Source organism: Schistocerca cancellata, chromosome 5, assembly GCF_023864275.1.
Source record: "Schistocerca cancellata isolate TAMUIC-IGC-003103 chromosome 5, iqSchCanc2.1, whole genome shotgun sequence".
In the NCBI taxonomy this organism is placed as follows: Eukaryota; Metazoa; Arthropoda; class Insecta; order Orthoptera; family Acrididae; genus Schistocerca; species Schistocerca cancellata.
Window position 1 is genome coordinate 435621948 of NC_064630.1, and position 25938 is coordinate 435647885.

Consider the following 25938-nt stretch of genomic DNA (forward strand, 5'->3'; position numbering starts at 1 on the left):
GCACAAGATTTCGGTATATGATAACATCACAGGTAGTAGGTAGTAACAGCCACATGAGGTACCAATCTGAGAGGGGCACCAAGTGCAAGATTTACGTACAGTATGTATCACAATTAGTAGCAGAAACTGACATGGGTGATAGCGTGAGAGGGTAAAAGGGAGTGGGGGGATGGCACATTATGAGCTGTGTGGTAAAATGTTCTCGAACTGGCGCTGACTAATTAGGAGCATTACTTTTCAGCATACACTCGTAATTGTCCACTAGCAAATTATGAATCTCCTCAAACAAAAATAAAGGTATACAATTTTAAACACACAGAAAACAAATTAAATAAATATCTGTGTTCCAGCTTTTTTTATTTCCTGAATTTGTCCACAGCGTAATGAATAATGTACACATTCCTAGTAACATGAGGTATTGTCCTTGCAGCACAAAGGCAAACATTATTCACACAATATCTAGCTAAAAATTACTGATATTACTAAACATAAAACAAATACAAATGAAAGACCTTGGCATATTGTAGTTCTGATGCCAGCAACTTATTAACATGTTTCAAGATATGTGTATTATAACATTTACAGCAGTGGTATTCGATCATGATGCCATGTGAATTGGTGCAGAGGTAACATGCTAAACTTGCATTCAGGAAGACTGGTTCAAACCTCTTCCAGCCATCCAAATTAAGAATTTCCATATTTTCCCTAAACCACTGAAGATAAATGTTGCATTGTTGTCTGAGACCATAATTTTATTGTAATATTGTTTCTTCATAAGAAGTTTCTTATATTATAACTAATTTTATGTCCTTTGTATTTTCAGAGTTCACAAACATGGGCCAGAAGCGAGAGATCCCACCAGCTCTGCAAAAGCTCCTGGCCTTAGATGTTCATCTTACTAATCAGTTTTGTATCTGGGCTAATCACTTTTTACCACTTAGATCACTGAGAATACATTACAAATTTCTTGAGGTAAGTACTGTGTTACAGAGTATCATTTAATTTTAGTTATATTTTACTTTTACTTGCTTGCTAGTTTCGGTATCTTAGTGTCTTGAAAAAGTTAAAAAAAATTATTTGGTTCTACCTAGATACTTTTACCCAGTATTTTATATCCAAAATCATCATCAGTTTATTATATCTCAGTATTGGTTCACAAGTTTTATCAAAATCTCCTTTCCATGATTTTCTTCATCTGTTTCTTGTAGGACATGCACTTTATATTTGTCTCCAGCAAAATCATTGGAATGACTCTCTCAGATACCCAGATTTTCATCATTTCAATTTCGTGGTTTTAGTCACTGTCCAGGTACTGTCAAAGTGGCACAGTGGTTAAGTCACTGGATTAACATTCAGGAGGACAGCACTTCAAATCCATGTCCAACCACATAGATTTAGGTTTTAAGGCAGATGCCAGGATGGTTCCTTAAAAAATGACGCAACTGATTTCAGTGTTGCTGTATATTGCCTAACTGGAGCCACAATGCGTAGATGTTTTGAAGTACCCCGCTGCATCCACTTATGTTAATCTTTCTTCTTTTCCATTCTATTATCCAAATCTCCATAGAGCAGGATATTCCAGACAAGATTTAGAAAGATCTTTCATGATCTAGTATTCATTGAATTGGTAATTGAGATGTCCATCCTTGTTCTTGAAAATTTTTCCATGAACTTTGGTGCATGCAGTGTGGTGTGGTGGTTAATATTGCTGGCTGGTCTGCAGCAGATCATTAGTCCAAACAGGACCACCACCAATTATTTGTTGTATATTATTTGTTATTTCTGGAAGGTCTCAAACTTTGTTATCTTTGTAATGTTTCTATATTCTGAAACATTCTGTTTGTATAAACAGCAGCACTCTCCTGCCAGTAGTTCAGTTCTATTTTGACTGTTTGTAACAAACATGGTTTTATTTGCAACAGGTTCTTCCCTGTCATTGATGAGGCTGCTTTTGGATTTGGCCTTGATTCTGGTTACATCATCACATTACATGTGGAGGGTACACCGTGTACCCTAACATCTACATCACTATGGCTCCAGTTAGGCAGTGTAAAAGCTGTTGCCTACACAGACAGGAAGTAGAATACAAGCAGTGCATTGTTCCTAAGGTCCGTACATTCAGGATACCAATGTATTCCTAAACAACAAGATGTCAGCTGCACATCAACTCTTTAGAGTTTTCCAAAAATACTGGTTAGGACTCGACAGAATGGCTGAAAGAAGTCGACTAAGTCGCAATATGACAGGTAGGATGACCTGATATGTTGGGCAAATGTGTACTTTTACTAGATGGCAGAGCCTAGCAGTGGTTTGATGCAAATGAAGAGAAGCTCGATAGCTGGGATAAATTGCAGGCCAAACTAAGGAAATCATTTGGTATAATCAGCAGCAAGTCCATTTAGTGGAAGAATAATTGAAGAACAGAGCCCCACATCACGGGTAAAGGACACAGTCCTACATTACAGAATGTTTTGGCCCTACATCGCATTGTGAGTGCACATATGACAAAACATCTCACAGTTTATGAAAGGGGGTCACAGAAGACATGTACCAAGCTATTCTGGTAATGGATGTCACAAACTGTGGTATTTGTGAAGTGCTGTCAGTGCATCGAGAGAATGGAATAGAAAATAGTGAGAAGAAAGGAGTATAGCCAACTCCTGAATGTGGCCTCTATGGCAGCTGTGGAAGATTAACACAACCTCTCCTCCCTCATACACCAGGTCGTAAAAGGAGATGCACAGCATTTTGTGGCATCCAGAACTGTTGGACCAGTATGCAAGAGCTAGTAACTATGAATGTTGATCCCATGTGTAGGAGGTAACAGAGAATGTTGAATGGGAGTTGTGTTGTTCTTTAGCATCAATCTCTGTCACCAGTTGAAAACACCAGGAAGAATGGACGTGGCCATTAAATGCCGTTAAATGAGTCCTGCACCTGACCAATGCAGATACAACTAACTCCTCCACCAAGTTTAATATCCCACAGAACAACACACAGTTGCAAGACAGAGGGCAACACACCAGCATGTTTCCTCTGTGGATATTCAGAACACACTGTACATTATTGCAGAAAAAGAAAGGTGAGTTTTTGACAAGTACTATGCTACCAGACATCAACTGTCACAACAGTTATATTCATGCCAGTCAACTGCAATAGGATTATAGTCAACCTGTGACAAAGTCCATTGCCATACCCTGGACAAGATCACACTCCAACACACTGTAATTATTCCTCGTGGCCATGCAGAGGTACTAACTGCTCATTTAGCTGCCAAATTCAAGGAAGGTAAGTGAGGTGAGAGTGAAGCCACAATAGATGAAAATCCTCCAAGATGTCAGGAAATCTCCTTGATGTCATCGCTGTTGGCAACATGTCTGGGTGTTAGTTACCTCAAGTGCTTTGTTTCCTATATCTTCGCCATCTGAATGAGACTATGTTCAGTGATACAAATTGATTGTGCTGAAGGTCACAAATAGGAAATTTGTCCAGTTGACAGGGATATGTATTGCAAGAATAACTGTCAATAACATACAAAATTCTCTTCCCATTTGTAATTTTAGCAGAATTTAGTCATAAATGGGATTTTTCACAGGCATTACAAGCAGTCATGGACTGTGCAAGGTCAGAGGTCCAAATTGGTGGAGTTATTCCAACAAGCACACGACAATGATTGCTGTGGGCAGCTACACGGAACAGCCAAAGAAACTGGTACACCTGCCTAATATCATGTAGGGTCTCCACAAGCATGCAGAAGTGCCGCAATACGGCATGGCTTGGACTCGACTAATGTCTGAAATAGTGCTGGAGGGAACTGACACCATGAATCCTGCAGCACTTCCATAAATATGTAAGAGTAAAAGGGGATGGAGATCTCTTCTGAACAGCATGTTGTAAGGCATCCCAAATATGCTCAATAAAGTTCAGTCTGGGCAGTTTGGTAGCCAGCGGAAATGTTTAAACTTAGAAGATTGTTGCTGGAGCTACTCTGTAGCCTTTCTGGACATGTGGAGTGTCTCATTGTCCCACTGGAATTGCCCAAGTCCGGCAGAATGCATAATAGACATGGATGGATACAGGTGATCAGACAGGATGCTTACGTGCACGTTGCCTGTCAGAGTTGTACTTTGACATATCAGAGGTCCCAAATCACTCCAACTGCACACTCCCTACACCATTACAGAGCCTCCACCAGCTTGAACAGTCCCCTGCTGATGTGCAGGGTCCACAGATTCATGAGGTTGTCTCCATACCCGTACATGTCAATCCCCTTGATACAATTTGAAACGAGACTCGTCCGACCAGGCAACATGTTTCTAGTCATCAACAGTCCAATGTTGGTGTTGACAAGCCCAGGCGAGGCGTAAAGCGTTTTGTTGCGCACTCGTCAAGAGTACACAAGTGGTCCTTCAGCTCCAAAAGTACCTATTGATGATGTTTTGTTGAATGGTTCACGTGCTGACACTTGTTGATGGCCCATCATTGAAATCTGCAGCAATTTGCGGAAGGGTTGCACTTCTGTCATGTTGAATGATTCTCTTCAGTCATCATTGGCCTTGATCATGCAGGATCTTTTTCCAGCCACAGCAATGTTGGAGATTTGATGTTTTATGGGATTCCTGATATTCACGGTACACTCGTGAAATGGTTGTACGGGAAAATCCCCACTTCATCGCTACCTCGGAGATGCTATGTCCCATCGCTCGTGTGTCAACTATAACACCACATTCAAACTCACTTAAATCATGATAACCTCCCATTGTAGCAGCAGCAACCAATGTAACAACTGCACCAGACACTTGTCTTATATAGCCGTTGCCGATCGCAGTACCGTATTCTGTCTGTTTGCATACCTGTATTTGAATACGCCTGTGTATACCAGTTTCTTTGGCTGTTCAGTGTATTTGCCATTGAAGATTGTTATTCCACTGTTATCAACAAGAATAATTTGTCATCAGTCAAGGTGCTCGGGTAAACCATGAAGCTTTTGTCAGCTGCAAAAAAAGTACTAAGGCTCACAAAAGAAATCTGCATGCCAGTACAGTCATGAGCTTTCAAGGTGGCCAAGGACAACTTTGGTTCCCTAATAGACATGAGCAGCCACAACTCATCCCTAAAAGTAAGTGCGTCAGGTCAGCCAGATCAGTCCAGGGAGGGCAGCTTAGAACATTAACAGTCGTGCTCTGCTGCCACCACAGACGATGCAGGGGACAAAGGTTCTATTAAACTAATAGGTTCTGACCTGACCAAGGAACAACTTCGTGATTGGTAGCTGTTTTACGCTAATTTTAAAGTGTTTTCAGCTCTGAATTGTAGAGACAACAGACCAAGTGGCCCATGCTAAATCACCATATCCACACTGAGGTTCATCCATCAATTATCCAGTGCTGCTGTAGGGTATCACGGGCTGAATGACGGATAATCCAGGAGGAAGCAGGAAAAGTGCTGCAAGATCGCATCATTGAACCCTCAGAGAGACCTGCATCCTCTCCTGAGTTCTTTGTGAAGAAGAGGAAGAAGAAGGACTTTGGCGTTTCTGCATTGACTACCGATGACTGTACAAAATCGCAAAAAAGTTTACCCATTGCTGCAAATTGATGACACCCTAGGCTGATTGAAAGGAGTAAAGTATTTCTCTGCTATGGATATGCAGACAGGCCGCAGGCAAATCAAGGTTGACGAGGCTGAAATGAAAAAGACTGCCTTCATAACACTTGATAGTGTCTGAGTTCGAAGTTATGCCATTTGGACTGTGTATCGATCCAGCTGTCTTCAAACAAATGGTCCTGCTTCAACACCTTAAGCGGGCGATGTGTCTTCACTATCTGGATGACATTGACATTTTTTTAAGACATTTGAAGAACTTTGAAGCCACCTGATAACCATGTTGAAGTGTGTTCAGACTGCAGGCCTCTGCCTGAATTAGAAAGTGTCTTTCTGCTGTCCAAGAAATTAAGACCGTGGAGCATGGAGTGAATGGTGGATAGAGGCTATCCTGATTCAGAAGAAATAAGAGTAATCAGATTTTCTGACTCCTCGACACATTCGTGATGTTAAAAGATTTCTCGGAATGTGCTTGTACCATTGCGATTCGTAAAGGACTTTTGTACCAAGGCATATCCCTTACAAGAACAGCCGCAGGGAGATGCCAAATTTTCCTGGAACAAGGTGCAATAAAGATCTCTCCTTATCCTTAAGGCGGCAGTAATGTCTTCTCAAGTCCTAGCATTGTATGATGATAATGCACACACAGTGCTTCACACCAACACTAGCAGTTATGGTATAGATGTAGTTCTAGTACAAGTTCAGAAGATGCACAAAAGCTGACAGCTTATGCTTCCAGAGTACTCTGTGAAATGACATGCCCTACAACCTGGGAGTGAGAGCATTACAGTTATTTGGGCCCTTGACAGTTTTCAGCCATATTTATTGGGCAAACCGTTCAGTTGTAATGAACCATCATTCTCTAAGCGACAGACTAGCCTACAGGATCCCTAGAGTTGTCTGGTGAGGGGGTGCACTAGGCTTCAGGAGTACAATGTACAATGGTATACAGAAGGAAATGCAAGCACAAGTATGCCAACTGCCTTTCAAGGAATCCTCTGATGTCTTTCCACAATGTCCCAACACCTAGTCACCTGGAATTAGTGAAGACTCCAGCAGAATCAGACATCAGATCTTCGACTCATTAGATCCTATGTAGCAATTGTAAGGAATATCAGCAATGGAAACACATGCTGTAATTATTTCGGAGCATCTGGTACTCATTCTGCCAGCAGTATCGCCATTCTACTGAACTGTAATTTACCTCATGGGAAGGTTCATGAAGTTGAGAAATGGGAATTGATGAATAGTTGTGTACACGGACTACCTCACAAGCTACATTGTCACCACAGCTGTGCCGACTGACAAGCTGCATAAATTGCTAAGTGTGTTTTTTGTAAAAGTTATTATTTTGAAGTGTGGAGCACACCATGTGATCTGTGACCATGGAAAAATTTTCCAGTCCAGACAAGTACTGGAGGAAATTTCACACTGTGACATCATCCACAGTATGACAACTGCCTACCACCCACAGATTACTTAACAAGATGTTAGATGATATGCTCATGATGTACGTTGATGTTGAAGAGAGAGATTGGGATAAAATACGGCCGGTTGTGATATTTGCTTATAACACAGTGAACCATGACACAACAGGCTCCGTACCATTCTTTCCGCTCCACGATCACCAGCCAAAAATGACAATTGATACAATGTTCCCATTTCAACCAGATGGCACTCAGAATGACTACATGAAACATCTTATCATCAGGATGAAAGAAACAAGACAGCTGCTCACGTACAGATGCTGGATGCTCAGAAGAAGGAACAAGAGCGTTATAATGCCATGCACCAGCCAGTTAGATACATTCTGGGAAACTTGGTAAGGATTTTTACACCTGTGTGGATGGTGTTCTCGGAAACATTACTAAAGCATTACTTTGGTCCATATCCTATTGTTCATCACTTGTTGGATGTCATATATGAAGTCGAGGACTGTGAAACTTCATCAAGAAGAGAAAAGTGCAGAGATGTTATCCATGTACTCCCTGTGAGGCCTCGCTGTGGTCCTGAAGTATAAATTGACAAGAGTTTCTTGTTCTAGGAAAAAGACACACTTGACAGTCACTGAACTATGACAAAAGGGTTTACCTCCAATGCTCATCATAGTGAAGGGAAGGTGACAACATGACCATAGAGAGGACCATCTCTTGTCGGATCCACTTAAAACTCCTGAAACAGCAGGTTGCTGTTGCTATAGAAGAGGGAGCAATGCCGTGAGTTGTGGTGCATGCAGTGTGGCATGGTGGTTAACATTCTTGGGTGGCAGGTTGCCAGTTCAAGCCTGGCCACCAGAAATTGTTATTTAGTATTTATCATTTCTGGAAGGTTCTCGAAATGTCTTATGTTTGTATTTTTTTTTTTTTTTTTTTTTTGTATATTCTGAAGTTTTCTGTGCTTGTGTAACTAGCAGCACTATCTGGCCAGGTGTTCATTTCTGTTCTGGCTTTACATTGGTGTTTATTATAAACTTGCTATCAGTGCTACCAAGGCAACACCCCCTTATACAGTGCTGTAGATTAAGATCCCAGATATTCCCCAGTGAGACCTTGTTTGCAAGAAATTGATGAACAAAAGTTCAGGTATTTTTTATAACACTACGTCTTTTTGAAAAAAGTGTGTTAACTAGGTGCATAGCATAATGGTTAAGGTACTTGCAAAAGGTTGTGGTTTCAAATATTGTCAGGTGCTTTGAAATTTTTCATTTTCAGAACTTTATCGGAATGACTTTGATTATTACTTTTTTTCAATTAATTGACTTGTAAATGTATTTTTCACATCATTTTAAACATTGTGTTAACTTTTCCAAGTGTTCTTTTTTATTTCGTCCTACCATTTTTTTTCCACTTGTGCATGTGAATTATTTTTGTGCCCCATTTATTTAAATGTTTGAAAATGCCAATCTGTTGGTTAAAAAAAATACAAAATAACTTATTTATATTGACTGTGCACTACTGTCTAAAATGTATTTTTTGTTAAAAGATGTAGTTTTAAAACATAAATTCTTATTGTAGTATGGAGAAAATAATACAGATGAAGATTTAAACGACAGAAGGGATTATAGTAAAACAAAATTCAAGCAAAATGAGAAGAGAAATAATAAATGCAATAACATATACAAAAATGGGATGATAAAACAGAAGAAATTAAATCAAAGTTAATACATAAAAATAGATAAAATCACATAAATAAGGATTCCAAGTGGCGAAAGAATGATTGGAGAAAGAATGAGAGCAATTGAAAAAGTTGTCAAGTGATTAAAATGATGTGACAGAGGAATATAAATTTAAGAAATTATATTTAAACCAATCAGGCAAATCAAAATAATGATCAAAGACATTTCATTAAAGATTTAAAAATAAAAAGTTTCAAAACACGTGACAAGATTCAAATCTGCAACGTTTTGCGTGTAAGGACTGCACCTTAACCGTTACGCCACATATCCAGTCTGTATAGCATTTCTTTTTTAAAGCTGTAGAGGACCATGGGAAATTCCTTCCTTTTTTTTTAATTACTCATAAAAGAGAGCCCAACGAGGAGTGAATGGCTGTGTGAATGGCTACAGGTGAGATACCTGGGACCTTAACATACATCACAATATAGATGGTTCCCAAGAGATGATCCCACCACTTTGGACTTCTCCTTGTAAGTGTTTTACTTCATTGACGACTCTGCTTTGGAATTTGATCTTGATTTTAGTTGAAATATGACAATACATTTAGCAAACACTACCTGTCTTCTCTTTGCTGGAGTGCTTCCTTGTAAGCAGAATTGCCGAATTGCCTTACCTGTCCTTACCTGTTCAGTTTCATATGTTCAGAGTATCGTGTATGTTGCACACACCTGTCACAAAATGTCAGCTGCCACTATTTTCAGTAATTTGTTCATATTCTTCCTTGAATTGTATGGAACAAAAATACCATGAAATGGTTGAGTCCTCATTAGCTATTCCCTACAACACTTACAATAATGATACTGACATAGCTCGTACATAGTTTTTATTACAATTCTATAGCTGCCCCTTTAAATACAATGTTTGCAGAGATTGCAACTGCTTATTTTCATACAGTGGTGTTTTTATATATTGGCTATATCATTTCAAGTTTCACTTATAAGTACCATCAAGTATGTAACTGCATTTTTTTAAATACTATCTATCAATTTGAGGTTGCATTTTTAGTGAATGCTGACTTTCTAGATGAGCTAGATTAATTCTAAAACTGTGTATTGATAATAGTTTTCTGCGCACAATCCTGGGCATTATTTTAGACTCGTAAATTATTCTTAAGAGGAAAGATTAACCAAACACATACATGTTCTTGAAAGGAATTATTATAAAAATACATACATATGTGCATTATAACAAAATCTTAAGAAGTGAAATATTATCTGCCGGGCGCTGTGGCCGAGCGGTTCTAGGTGCTTCAGTCCAAAACCGTGCGGCTGTTACGATCACAGGTTCAAATCCTGCCTTGGGCATGGATGTGTGTGATGTCCTTAGGTTAGTTAGGTTTAAGTAGTACTAAGTCTAGGGGACTGATGACCTCAGATGTTAAGTTCCATAGTGCTCAGAGCCATTTGAACCATTTGAAATATTATCTGTTTACCCCTGCAGTAAGGCCTGCTGTACATCCTACTCAAATTGTCATTACCATTAGCAAGGAAAGGCTGTAGAGACCTACCTGTATGTTAGTAGTAGTTCTGCATATAGCAAAAGTTGGACAATGTCTAAAAAAGATCTTTTCAGTGTGTTTTAACAATTAAACTCCGACAGTGTATATCCGTAATTTTATTTTGCAGTGAAAAATATTTTAGGGCATATTTGGACATGCCAGTTTCCACCATTCACTTATCAGGTAACAGATCAAGAATAACATAAAAAAACCTGATTTGATTTTCACATGCGACAAATTAATTGCTCGAGACACACTGATTTAAAGGAATTTTTATCAACTTTTATTCGGAATGTGCATGTAATAGAAATGTAAAATGTTGTCGGCTTGTAAAGATAATGATAATCAAAAAATTTGTAATTTGGAGCCCCTTGCCCCCCATCCCCCCACACCCCCCCCCCTACCCCCCACCCCCCCCCCTCCTCTTAGGGAAATAAGTTAGGTTGGGAAATAAGTCCAATGTACTCGAACAGTCCACAGGTGTACTGCCGGTCCATAGTGTCCAATGGGCACAATATTTCAGCAATCAGACATATTGCCATCGTCAGGTGCGCAGATGAACTGTGCTCCTGAGGGCGGGCAGCCGTCTTAAATCCCCTCTGGAGAAGGGACTTAATTTTGCTCCCACACCTAGGTCACACCGGTAGCGGACATTATCAGTGTAGTTGAATAGGTTGCTGCACAACTACCACCTGAAGCAGTATGCCAGGAAACCTGCTGTGCTCTGACGAGAACTAAACCAATCAAGTCGAATATTACCAGCAGAGAGAGGGCAGACATTTGAGCCCTGAGATTGTTGTCTTACCAGCTGACAAAGGCAATGCTACAATTGTTAGTTCCCATACGGACTACACTGAGAAGATGCAGAGCGTGCTAAATGGCAAATCTTACAGGAAGATCAACTCTGACCCCACAAAGATGGTGGAGAACAAGACTAGGGCGCTTCTCAAAGACATGGATTTACCAGAGGGTGTTGCCAAGAAATTGACGCCTCAAGGACCTGTACCACCAAGACTTTATGGACTCCCTAAAGTCCACAAAGAAGGGGTACTGTTACGCCCCATTTTCAGCAACATTAGGGCACCTACATATTTGCTGGCCAAATACCTGGCAGAATTACTAAGCCCTTATGTGGGTAAATGCCCTCATCACGTTTGTAATTCTGTGGATTTCGTAAAATGTCTGGACAACTTCAAGCTGAAAGACTCTGATATCCTGGTGAGTTTTGACATTGTTTCATTATTCGCCAGGGTGTCTCTTCAAGAGTCAGTGGAGCTTATTGCTCAGGAATTGACGAGAAGACGACTGACCTTTTCAGGCATGTTCTGACCTCCACATATTTCCTCTTCAATGGAGAATACTATAAACAAACAGAAGGAGTCGCAGTGGGGAGCCCACTCTCGCCTGTGGTCGCGAATTTCTATATGGAGTTTCTTCGAGGAAGAAGCTTTGGCGTCATCCAAATGGAAACATACTTGTTTTCTCTCTTATGTGGATGACACATTCGTGATCTGGCCACATGGAATGGACGAGCTCCTAGACTTCCTTACACATTGAACTCCATACATCCGAACATCAAATTCACTATGGAGACCGAAGCAGAAGGAAAATTACCATTCCTGGACGTCATGGTCAAAAGAAGAGTGGATGGCACCATGGACCATGGGGTATACAGGAAGAAAACGCACACTGACCTGTATTTGCATGCGGATAGCTGCCACCACCCTTTGCAGAGGAATAGGGTGCTAAAAACATTGGTGCACAGTGTGCACACCATCTCTGACACAGAGTGTCTGCCCCATGAGCTGGAACACCTCAAAACTGTATTCAGCCAAAACTCGGAACGGCAGATTAGACGCACTCTCCGCCCCACCTTTACAGTACAGTGTGTGGAGACGGAAGTAGTCAAGGATGAAGAGATAGCCACTGCCTATATACCATATACTGGTGCACTATTGGGAAAAATAGGGCAAATATTCAGGAAACACCAAATAGGAACTGTCTTTTGCCTGCCCAATAAAACACAAGCATTATTAGGAAGTGTCAGACGATGTCAGTTTGCAGAAGGCCAGCATATACCAGATTCCGTGTCAGTGTGGGAAGACTTATATTGGACAAACAATGCGCACCATCAAAGATCGTTGTCAAGAACACCAGAGGCACACTTGACTTAGATACCCCAACAAGTCAGCGGCCACAGAACACTGTTCATCCAAAAATCACGAAATGGACTACCAACATACCAGACACCGACGCCAGTTTCTCAGCGACTGCCGAGGCGTGGCCACGGGTGCGGACCACGAAGAGAACGCCTCGCAGGGGGAGGGGATTTAAGATGGCCGCCCGCCCTCAGGAGCTCAGTTTGTCAGCGCACCTGATGATGGCGACATGCCTGATTGCCGAAATATTGTGCCCATTGGACACTATGGACCAGCAGTACACCTGTGGACTGTTCCAAGCAAGAAATATACTGGGAGAAACTGAAGAATCAGAAGTTCAATATAGACTTGGTAGAGAAAGACCTAGGCATTAATTCAGTAAGCAGGATGAAGAGGGTTACACAGGATACTATATATGACGGTAGTATCTGTTCCCGAAAGAACAGTTACCGTCAATGACCATGCAGCTTTGCTAGAAATGAAATGATAATTAAATGGACACCCTAGCTGCAAGCAGGCGTTGATATACTTCATTGGAGACATGTTGAAAATGTGTGCCCCGGGTTCGAATCCCGGTCGGGGCACACATTTTCAACATGTCCCCAATGAAGTATATCAACGCCTGCTTGCAGCTAGGGTGTCCATTTAATTATCATTACACAGGATAGATTAGCATGGAAGGCTGCATCATATCAGTCTTTGGACTGAAGACTACAAAACTAAAAAACGTTCTTGCTGGAGTTCTCACCTGAACTTTGGAATAAGCTCCGATATAAACTGCCAGTCACATTTGTTGCAGCTGAGGACCTTCTCAGGTGTTTTTTTCTTTTGACTGAAGTTGTGCAGATTGCTAACTTCACTTATGGGGTGAAAGCACAATTCAAAATAATTTGTAGCCTAGGCCTCAGAACTGACAATGACACTCTCCAGTTGGGCAGTTTAGCTCTGAAGTTCTATCAAATCTGTGTAGATTTCTTGACCTGTATTATCAAATTAAGAATTGTAGGGCACTCTTCCACTATGTCAGAATGCATACTACACTCCAGCAGGAGCTACTGTGATAGTGGAGTATGTGTGCCATGCACATGAGGGTTTGTTTACTGGAAGTGCAGATAGGTGTTGTACATCTTAGAGACATGAGCATTTCCACTGTAAATATAGGGTGGTTCTAAAAGGACTTTACAACTTTATTTACATACAAAATTTTATTGAGAAAGACATATACAGGTAGTTGAGGTGCCACAGCAAATTACTGAAAGATTTTGTCCCATGCAATTACTTTCACTTCAACTTTCACTTTAGTTGGATATGACTGACATTGGTCATACAGCAAATGTTCCATCTGAAGTCAGTTTCTTGCCACACTTTATTCAGAATATCCAGTGTCACTTCTGCAGTGCCAATTTGTATGGTCTCAGCTGTAACTTTTTTGTGACACTCTCGAGACATCCAGAAAGTTGATTGAGGAGCTCCAAGAACCCTTGTTGTTGCTGATGTTTCTTTCATTCAACACAGTTAGCATGTCAAGGTCACGCGAAGTCTGCAATTTTGATTTTCAACTTTGTCATTCCTAATGGCAAAATTCAGTACTACGATTGCAGGTGAATGAAATTTCGCTACAAGATGGCACCTTAATCATACGTCTGTGTCATCTCAGTAAAATTCTGTGCATAAATGAAATTGTTAAGTCCTTTCAGAATATCACCCTGTATTATGGAGGGTTACAAACAGAAATTTAAAGCTACTGTAATTAATGGCAGAAATGTTCAGAGTAAGATCTCAAAATTCCCCTTACTTGTTAATGGTGACAGTGTACACAGGAGACTTGGTACAGAAAGCTTTTTTTAAATCTGTACATAAATAACAGCAAAATAATAAATTCTGAATGGAATAAATGCTACAAGGATTGCTTGACCACCAATTGTAGCAGCATGTTTGTTGCCATAAGGAAAATCCATAATAACTAAGATAATCTGTGTGAAGATGATCATCAAAACCAATCCTAAAATATTAACTAGATCTTTTCATCAACCACCTACATAAAGTAGCAGTGTGGTAGAATGCTTCACAGAAAGCTTTGAAAATTATACAATCATGCCATACTGAGAAGGAAAGATTTCAGTTTGCCCTCTCTGCTCTGGGAAGTGCACACATTTATAACAGGAGGACAGGCTGACAACAGATAATTTATGAGGGTATAGATATTTATTGCATCAGCTTGATGATGCTGTTCTCAGTGAATTTCAAGAAGTGTGTGACAGTGTTGCAAATTCATAACTAAGCTATGGTAGTATGCTCTCCCCACGAGTACACTAGTAAGTCTCTGACATCAGGTTTCAAAACATGTTGGAGATACAACTTGTAAAAAGTATTTTGAAATTTACTGGATTTTGAAACCTCAAAGTATGTGTTATTACACATTTCTATCAGCCTATAATTTTTGTAACACTGAAATGTTGGATCTGCTAGCAGAAATTCTTTCGGCACTAGTTTTTAAGAAAGTGTAGTAGTGCTGACTAAAAATGTGTAACACTGTTAATACTGTACTTCAGAGTGCAATGAGTGTCATCCTCCCACCACCTCCTCCCCATCACTCTAGGGCAGAGCACTTCTGATGTTTGCTCAGTATTTGCAGTGCATATTTTCCTGGGTGTTCTAGTGATTTTACATGTTCTGAAACATTTTTTTTTTCTTTCAAAAATGAAAGTGTAGGAACCTAAGCCCTTTAAGTGAAGTTACTGTCAAGCAAACTCCAATCAGTAGGCAGAAACGTGACTAAATTGATTATTCACAGGGTCTGGGACGCTCCTTGTAAGACATCTCACCAGAAAATCATTTCACTCTGCACTTCCTGTTTATCAAAATATACTGGGGGCTTGTGCAAGTTTTTCAAAGTAGGAATGGAAGCTTTGGAAGAAGGTCGTGAGTCATGTCAGTGTGGCTCATTTGGCAAGAGTACCACATGCAGAAGGCAAGGACATGGTTCAGTTCAAGGTCTAGCATGCAGACCAACACGTTTAATGCCACACAAAGTAAAATCACACGATGATGGTGTTCAGGAATTCAGTTGTTACAAGAAATCAGTCAGGTGGAAAGCTTTTGTAACTGATCTTGTATCTTCACTGGTTAGCATGTGTTGAATAAATTTGGAAAAATGTTGACTTTAGTGACAGAGCTTATGACCAGCATGTACTTTAAAATCAGCTCTGGACATGATTTGTAGCATACTCAAGTAAAACAGTAATTCCTTATACTACCCAGACCTCCAGTATTTAAAGCATCATTTTTTATGTTATAGACTGTATCTGAAATGTTGTAAAGAAATTGAAGCTGAATTATTTGATTACAGGAGGTACTACAAAATTTACTTCAGTGATTAGATATTGGAAAGATGATTCAGGAGTGTCTTACTTTATATAGTCTGGGACATATCAGTGATACTAAAACTACTCACATCTTTAGTGAAGTATACAATGAGCAGCAATTGAAACAAAAGGAATAAATTTGTGAAAAGCAGAAATAACTCTTCACATGCTAGTTACAAAGTAAATACAACAAATTTTTGTGACACCCTTGACAAGAAATTTTTTAAGATTCCTCTGTTGTATTTACATTACATTCAGCAAATTTTTGAGTAACTTCTATGACCTACTGAGTCATAGTTGGCCCCTATCTTTCCCCGTGTTTCTTTTTGTGTTAGTTCAAAAATTAGTCAGCTGATTTAAAGATTTTTGTTTGATGATGTCATTGGAGTTGCTTCTTTCCTTACAAGTAAGACCCACAATTTTATATTATTTGTTGTTATATTTCAGTTTCATATTGAGTATATGTGGTTCTAAATATGCAGGCATGCAGTGATTACATGTAAGCTACTATTATAACTAACTAGTGAGGAAGAGAACATACACAAAAAGGTCACAGCTTTGTGCCTCTTTTTTCACATTTTGTACTGACGTCAGAAGATCATACATTTCACATTCCCTGTCAACTACAGAAGATATATGGTATATATGATTTGCAGGTATCATGCCACGGTGTACCATGGATAGCAGCATGGCTAGCCTTTATTTGGCTGTGGGATCACCCATCACTCTACCAAATGCAGATGAACTTTCTCATTGGTATGTTGTTGAATTTTAAGTTTTTATCATAATGTCATGAGTTACCTCAAGTTTCTTATTTAACCAAGATTTAATATCACAGTGTCACTCATGTAACAAGACGCCTTAAAACTAAAACTCTATTTATTAAATGCTTTTAGATGAGAATTTAGGCAAGAAACCATGTTTGTACTTCACTAGCTTGTCTGCTATGTTCCAATTGTGGCTACTAATCGTCACCCGTTGGAAGTCAACAGTAAAAAGTAGTTTCTCAGTCTTGTATGTTGGTTACATAGTGTGTTCAAGAATGGATAGTGAGGAAGAGGTTAATTTTGAATTTAGTGGTTTATGAAGTGATGAACATTGTACCATCTTTGGAGAGTGAAAATTGTGAGTGTTCATCATAAGACTGTGTGGAAAATGCTCTCCATTTGTATGAAGTAGGTATATCTGCTTTATTACTGTCAGTCCTTCCAAGCTTCCCCTTCTAAATAATATGTTCAACTATGAAGATTATCTGATTAAATATGTTAATCAGTTTAGTGATGATATTCATTGAGATATTCTCAGAGAGACTAGCAAGCAGTTACGCAAAAAACAAACGTTTTCTCTGTGTAAAGACATGATCAATAACATATTATAAAATTTATTGCTGGTATAATGACAGTATAGGAAAAGGATAAATAGCTCTTCACTTTGTAGAGGAGACATTATATCACAGACGTGAACAACAAAAAGACTTATACATGTTAGCTTTCAACTAGAAGGCATTCACACAAGCACAACTCTCACTTGCATGACCACTGTCTGTGACTGCTGAGGGCTCAGCAACTAGAGACAGTGTGCATGTGTGTGTATGTGTGTTTCCTACTTTAGAAGGAGGTCTTTTGTCTGAAAGCTTAAATGTATAACAGTCTTTTTGTTGTGCTTGTCTGGGACTCAGTTTTTTTTTTCTTCAGAGGAGCCTTGGTTCAGTTTGTTAGGGTATGTAGACTCAATGAACATGAACATGCGCCATCGTGCATCAGAGAATACCCATTAGTACTCTGAAGAGCCATTGCATAATCTTAAGATTTGTGTTTGGTGCACAATATCTATTGTCCACATTATGGCATGATTCTTCCACCAAACTGTGAACGCTAACCTGTATGCACAGAAACTGTTTAAACCAGTTGTAGATCAATTCAGAGAAGACGAACAGCTGTATGGACATTTTCAGCAAAATGGAGCAACAGCGTGCATGTGTGCATAACACACACACACACACACACACACACACACACACACTATCTCTGTGTGTGCACCCTGACAATCTTGTCATGAATGCATGAGTTGTCCAAGAAGGAGAGGACAATCGGCAGAGGTAGTGTAAGGTCCTGGCCATCTCAATCATCTGATCTCTTTTCATGTCACTTTTAGACATGGTGAGTTGAAGGGTCAGGTTTACTCAAATACTCCACACACACTGGAAGAGCTGTAGAAGAACATCGAAAATGTTATTGCTGCTATCCTTCAGGAAGAGCTGCTACATTTCTTGTAGTTTGATAAATCAAGCAAAGCATTGTATTGATGTCAATGGTGGCCAGTTCCAGCATTTTCTGTGATGTTCATCAAGGGTCAATCCCTTGTCAATCTTATTGTAAATATTTTTTGGGCCAGTTTTATTTTGCCCACCGTATACTGGTGATTCAAAAGTAACTGAAGGGTACACCAATTTTTCAGCCATTCTCAGCCATGTTTTGATGTAAGATGTATAAACAGTTCTTCAGTCTCTGTTGCAGTAGCATTTCTATGTCAGTCACGACCATGCTTCTCACTCCCAGTGATAATGACTCATCAGGATAATAACACTTTCCTTTTATAAAATATATTTTTCAGTTGTTTGCTGATGATGCTGTGGTGTACGGGAAGATGTCGCCGTTGAGTGACTGTAGGATGATACAAGATGAATTGGACAGGATTTGTGATTGGTGTAAAGAATGGCATCTAACTCTAAATATAGATAAATGTAAATTAATGCAGATGAATAGGAAAAAGAATCCTGTAATGTTTGAATACTCCATTAGTAGTGTAGCACTTGACACAGTCACGTCGATTAAATATTTGGGCGTAACATTGCAGAGCGATATGAAGTGGGACAAGCATGTAATGGCAGTTGTGGTGAAGGCGGATAGTTGCCTTCGGTTCATTGGTAGAATTTTGGGAAAATGTGGTTCATCTGTAAAGGAGACCGCTTATAAAACACTAATACGACCTATTCTTGAGTACTGCTCGAGCATTTGGGATCCCTGTCAGGTCGGATTGAGGGTGCACATAGAAGCAATTCCGAGGCGTGCTGCTATATTTGTTACTGGTAGGTTTGATCATCATGCGAGTGTTACGGAAATGCTTCAGGAACTCGGGTGGGAATCTCTGGAGGAAAGGAAGTGTTGTTTTTGTGAATCGCTACTGAGGAAATTTAGAGAACCAGCATTTGAGGCTGATTGCAGTACAATTTTACTGCCGCCAACTTACATTTCATGGAAAGACCACAAAGATAAGATAAGAGAGATTAGGGCTCGTACAGAGGCATATAGGCAGTCATTTTTCCCTCATTCTGTTTAGGAGTGGAACAGGGAGAGAAGATGCTAGTTGTGGTACGAGGTACCCTCCACCATGCACTGTATGGTGGATTGCGGAGTATGTATGTAGATGTAGATATTTTCCAGTGTGGAGCGCTTAAATGTGGTTTTTAGGAAAAGGGCTGATATGTATGATTGATAATTACATTTGTGGTAATGTTTTCGATTTGAAAGTTCACTTCCTTTTGAAAATCATCCACATAATAAATAACCAGTACAACAACATTCATTTCTGATTTTAAGAAGCTTAAATTTTGTATGTTTACTTTGTTATTTGTATCACCTACACCACTTCTCTGTCATATACTTCGTGTTTACCATAGATTTTTCAACTAGGGCATAGAAAGTGCTTATAAAAATGAAACATTTGTACTACCTAAATAAGGATTTTAGGTGATACAGTGCAATTAATGCTTAAAAGAAATATGTAAGCATGAATAGTGTTGAATGTGTTTTTGTTTTAACACTATACTTGTGCCATTATATGTTCAAAGGTTGTCATTCTTCAAAATCATTGTGTAAATGAAATCAAAGTAGCACTGAAAGCCAATGATAAAATGTAAATGGCTGAAATAATCTTGATCATGTTGTGCTTCCACAGCTGATTTCATTCTATATGAAACTCTTCAGGTGACAAAATGGCAGAAATGTACCACTGCCATGATTTAATATGCATAATTGCCCAGTGAAACATTAAAAGATACTGGTTGGAATAAAAGTACAATGTGAATTCGTTGATTGTACTTCGTATAAACACAGCCAGCATTATGCATTGGGTGCAGGACATCACCTTTATCACCTAAGGATGTTTGTGTAAAATTAAACCATTGTTGGCTTTGTAAATTCACCTAAAATAGCAGCTGTGGTGGATTTTTGACATTTGTAAATGAGCAAAGTGACAAATGTAATATGGACTGTTTATGAAAGCTGAATTACTTTTGTTGTTTAAGGCTTTACTGATGAAGCAAATGTTGTCAAGGATACCAGCTGTTGCTTTACATGTTGACAATGAAACTTCAGATTACTTAAACAGTACATTTGTTCATTGTCTTCATTTGGTGGTGGTGGTGGTGGTGGTGGTGGTGGTGTGGTGTGGTGGTGGTGGTGGTGGTGGTGGTGGTGGTGATTGGCTGGGACATGGCAGAGTAGCTTAATTAACAAGAGCAGAGGATAGGGTGACAGATGAGACTGTGGTGTAGAGTACCATGTAGGTGTACACAGAGGATGTGGATAGCATTTCTGTAGGGCCACAGGGGATATGATAGGGGGACATTAGGATTAATAGGAAAAAATAGTGTGTTGGCTCATTTAACAAGATATTTACTATTAACATTTAATGAGCATAATGTACAGAAAAACATCAGTGAATGATATCTCTGGTAGTCTTTGACTGGAAAAACTTTGCACCACAATAATTTTGACCATGTGCACTTGTCATTACAAGTACAGCAGGTGGAGTTGGTGGATGATGTCCCTGTCCATTGCTCATACTTTTTCTCTGTTTGGTAAAATCTATTCATGTAGATATTTTATCATACTCAGTAGTTGCCAGAATCCAGTGATTAGCAAACTATACTAGTGGCCAGAAGACTAAATCTGTGCATCTTAGGAAAAGAATTTGTAAAACACCATATAAAAAAATGTGTCTTCTATTGTAAATATCTTACTGTTATAGTACTCTTTTAATTTGTAGATTTGGGCCATTAGCTAATTATTATTGGTGGCATAATTGAAGTTAAGTTTATCTGCAGCAGCAGAGGTCAACTGTTATTACATGCTACATTTTGTACATTTTTGACAGCACAGTATCATTTGGCATGTCATTAGTTGGGTCTGGTTGTGCATGCCATTTGCTATTACTGTAATCAATGGTGTAAGAATGCCCACCCATGGGCCCAGTACATAAAGTTTTGCAAGTGTGTCATCAGATGTGACTTCGTGTTTTGATCAAAGTGAGAGCACCAGTTCATTTCAGTTTTGCAAAATACACTTTATTTCATTGCTTCATACTGTATTTTACTACAGCAGAATTATGCTAATCCCATACACAACACTTTAAACAACATATTAAGTATCAGTAAACAAGATATTAAATGTCACTAAGGCTTAACAATGTTGCACTGAATGGTGTAACTGAAACTCCACAGTATTTTATAACAGAGCACTTCTCATATTTTCAGATGATAATGTGAATTGTTGGTACCACTTCCTTCCTTTCTGATGCGCTTATCCATCCAATGCTGGGTCAGAACTGCTATGGCATTTCGCCAGTTCACAGAAAATCAACCATACCCACATACAGGCTATTATCATCATTAGGTTGCCACTCCCATAGACATTTTAAAGCTTCTGCCAACTATTCCCCTGGGTGGAAGTAATCTGTGTACCCCCTTCTGTCTGCATGTAGTGTATGTGCAAGGTCAAATACAACATCTTTTCTCAGAATGTTTACACATCGTGTTTCTGAGGCATGGATATGTAAAACTTACTAGAAGCAACATCCAGACTGGGCGGGAAACTGGCCTCCATCATTAATCCTCAAGGCTAATTCGATCTGGTACCAGCGCACCTCCTAGTGTCATGGAATGAGTGCTTTAATGCACTTTGCTATCAGAGTGTGTCATTGTTATCCCAGAGGGCAAAAATTGTAATGGCAAAACTCAGTACCCAGATACCTAGCAATTCTCTTCCATCATCCTATGAATAACAGTGCACTGTGTTTAAAGTTGGTGGAAACTGGGCATCATTAGTCTCATTGTTGAAACTGGAAATAACACATATTAGACATTGCTATCACATGGGTCTTTGGCTTGAAACTGTATACCAGAACTTGGTCATACACAGAACTGGCAGTAAGCTTGCTTGTTACCCATAGGTAATTAATAGGTCACAGATGAGGGCAAAACTAAAAGTATACAAAGTGGAAGGAACCACACAAATGCAAGGGAAAATGAAGAATTGGTGCAGAACTTCAAATAGGAAAGAGGGGATCAGAAGACTGTCAAAGAGATGGAAAAAAGCAAAGGCAAAAATTATTTTAATGAATGTTAAGTGTAACAAGTAGTTTTGTTTTAAATCCAGTGCCTGTCACTGAAGTTCAGAAGAGATGTTCAGAATGAGATGAAGGAAGACACAGGTCTCTGCTGTTATATTGTTGCATGACCAGTAAAAGGGCAAGTAATGCAGATGTAACAATTTGCCTGTGGTCGTATATCTTGATGTAGTTGTACCACATGTTCCATACCTACTTTTACCACTTGAAAACTATATATAAACAAGGACAGACAGCCTTAAGGATAACAGTTGACCCACTATATTTTTCTCCCAATTGTCCTGTCTTTTTGTATATTTCATTCTTTGCGTATTGAAGTGACTTATGTACAGTACAATTGTGAATCCTTGGCTGCTTCATATACCATTTCTAAATTAGTCTTCCTGTCCCGTGATTTGGTTACTTTCCCTTCCATCCAACATCTGGGCAGCTCACCCTGTTGTTTTGTTGTTCCCTGGAGATTACCATATTCCATTTTGTTTTGATGAGCTTTAGAAATTTATATAGTTTGAGCCAAAATAAACTGCCTTCAAATTTCCAATCACTTATCATTCCCATGTAGCAGATTGTCTTACTAAACAGACTTTATGACTGTCATCTTAGCTGGCGGCAACATCACAACTAAAGTAATATTGTATAGTTTTCACAAATAAATGACAGACAACATTAACACAATTCATAGTAATATCATACTCTATTGTTTCCAACAGTCCCAAGTAAATAGTTGCTTGGCAAAACAGTTGGCCATTCTACTTGTGATGGTCCTAGATGGGATACATTTTCTCTATTAAGCATTCAGTTTCTGTAAATAACCACATGCACAGTTCTTCATATAGAATGTATCACTTATCATTTCAAAGTGACAATGTTGAGCAGATATGCTGTCTTGACAGTACAGCTTTAGACATGAATAAAAAGACTCAGTATCATTTTGTTACTCTGTGTGTCTGGGGAGAAAGTACTGTAGTTCAAATATGCTGATTTGAAAAGTTATTTCCTAGTTTATCACTAATTTGTTGTTTATTTTTGTAGGACTGCTGTTGGACATAGTGTTGGTAGCTGTGTTAAAAGCTGTGACACGCCGAAGACGTCCTGTGGCCAATAAATCGGACATGTTTGGAGTAGTTGGACCAGATAAGTTTTCATTTCCATCTGGACATGCATCCCGAGCTACAATGGTTGCGTGTTTCTTCCTGTGGGTGTGGCCTGTGCATTTTCTTTTCCAGGGACCTATTCTAGCATGGGCAGGCAGTGTCTGCCTGTCAAGGTTGCTGTTGCAGCGACATCACATTTTGGATGTAACAGCTGGTGTGCTGCTGGGTGTGTTTGAGACTTGGTTCATTTACAATATTGTCTGGTTGTCACAGGAGTCTGCCACTTGGGCAGTCTCGTGGCTTTCAGATGAGCGAACAGATGGAGGCAGCTACCATGTCTAGCCAGGTGCTACTAATTTCTGTCCATGAGCATGGGTATGTGAGTGTAAGTGAGAGCAGTCCTGAATTTAGCATCTAAACTATTAGCTCATTCTGTTATTAGAAGAAGAGGTAATAAGCAACACTGACTTCAGAAATAAACAAAGGGTATAATTTGAATAATTGTATGGAAAATCAATTTTTATTACATCAGGAGCATTGCTAAGATATTCTTGTTTTAGAGAGCTTCAACTTTTCTTATTTGATCGCTTAAGTAAAGGTGGACAGTATACTTTTAAATAATTTGTTCACGCTAATTGTTTTATATGCATTATTTTAATGGGGGTTTTCCGTGAGAGGTGGCTTGGTACAAATACTTGAATCCATTAGGTTAAATTACTCCAAAAACTGCAACCACTGCCATATAATTGTTAAATGGGAGCTGCTGCTCCTCATATATTCTGTGTTGACAGCAAGAAAATGGAGCATCTGCTCATTGTTTATAAAAGTAGGAGCTACTGAGCAAGACAGTGATAAAACATAGTTGTTGTTTGAAGCATGAGGTTCACAATAACCATGTTTTGTTTGTTAGAAGCAACTAAAATTAGCAAAACTATAAAAAAGTGGGGGGGGGGGTTGGTGCACTGCATTTATTATTAAGGAATATATAGTTCTCAGAGTTAATGGTAAGGTGCTGTCCACTTTGTACCAATTCAGTTTCTACAGCTAACAAGGATTTCCTGGACAGAGTTGATATTTTACTATGAAGTTGCTTTGTCATAAAAGCAAAGTATGTGTGTATAAGTGTGGTGAAAAGAATTCATTCTTCCAAAAACTTGAATATATAATTTGATATTGTTTCATATATTAAATGAATGGTCGTGCATATTTTGTCAAATTACAATTGGCATGCCTTCTTGTAGATAGAAATAGCATTTTTTTAATTGTGTGATGTAAAGAAGGTTTTGTCAATTGATGCATGTATATATATTCAATATAAGACTGTAAAAATCATCTCATTACAAAACTGACACTTGAAAACCAGGTTTGCAATCAAGTACCAAAGTATTTCAATAGTTTAACTACACAGAACAACAGAAATGATAATGTTACATGCTTTTGTTATGTACTGTAGTCACTAAAATGAAAGAATGTGGAACTTTTGCAACAATGTAAAAATGTTCAAAAGAAAGTGCTGTGATGTTTCAGTGTAATACGCTTAAACCAGTTCCTAATAAATAATTACAGCTATTATCCTATGATAGAAGGTCACTGAGCTCATCAATTACAGAGGAGAAATTTGCTTAAAATGACAGCATCTCGAATTTAAGATTTTTAAAATTTAATTTGTCTTTTCATCTGCTCCAACAGAGAGAGAGAAATGAAATGATCAGTAGTAAAAAGAGAATTTTACATATGCCCTATTCAGATTTTCAGAACAAATAATTTTTATTGCAACTGATCTATGTGTGAGTAATGTATTTAGATGACATGTACACTCTACCCATGTCCTCAGTACAGGGCGGCCCCTCTCATCCTGGGGTCTGAGTGACTTGCCTTTCACTTTCAACCTTCCCCAACATAACCCTCTCTCCTCCTGGAGGAAAAAACTAATAGTGTCAGACCCTAGGATAGTGTCATGTCTTTTACTTTCAGCACTAAACATTTCACCACCTGAAGGTAAGTACTGGTCAGCTGTTTTGTCTCATAATTTATTAGGTATTTACACTTTGATATGAAAAAGCTCTTTTTGTAACAAAATGTAAAATAGCTAGCACTGGATTGCATGTGTTTCAGAAAACTGTGTAAATACTTCTGTCGCATACTTCATAATCTTACAAAATGATACAAACAGTCTAAATGTTGTTGCAACTTTTGGTAACAGTTGTCCAAGCTTCTTTGTTGGATGATCTCCCACACTGCTTAGGGCAGCTGCAGACATTTCATCTCTCCTCCTAGCATTACTGTTGACATCTTTGCTTGCACAGAAATGATTCTAACTTACAAAGTACTGCCTGACAGAAATTAAAATCAAATTTCCACTGCGAAGAAATGGCTACTTTGCAGTAGCAAAACCCAATGGGAGAGAATAATGTGATTTGAATTTACATGATAACATATGCAAATTTACACAACAGAATTCAAAAATCTAACAAACATAAAATGGGGACATAAAATCACAAAATAATTACTAGAGTTGACACACACACACACACACACACACACACACACACACACACACACACACACACACTCTTCAAGCTTTAGCAAGCCACAGGAAAGAGGGAAGGACGAAAGGATGTGGGTTTTAAGGGAG

The 25938-nt window shown here is 39.0% G+C and overlaps 1 protein-coding gene across 2 annotated transcripts in view; it reads left to right on the forward strand.

Moving 5' to 3' along the window:
• The window catches only part of LOC126188155 (polyisoprenoid diphosphate/phosphate phosphohydrolase PLPP6), a 38594-nt gene extending 13722 nt beyond the window's left edge, over positions 1-24872 (forward strand). For both annotated transcript variants that reach the window (XM_049929666.1, XM_049929665.1), the window contains exons 2-4: positions 824-972; positions 16458-16557; positions 23242-24872. In XM_049929666.1, coding sequence (XP_049785623.1) covers positions 835-972; positions 16458-16557; positions 23242-23645 — 642 coding nt within the window. In that variant the 5' untranslated portion in view covers positions 824-834 and the 3' untranslated portion in view covers positions 23646-24872. The remainder of the gene's footprint in view (positions 1-823; positions 973-16457; positions 16558-23241) is intronic.
• Positions 24873-25938: the final 1066 nt, after the last annotated feature.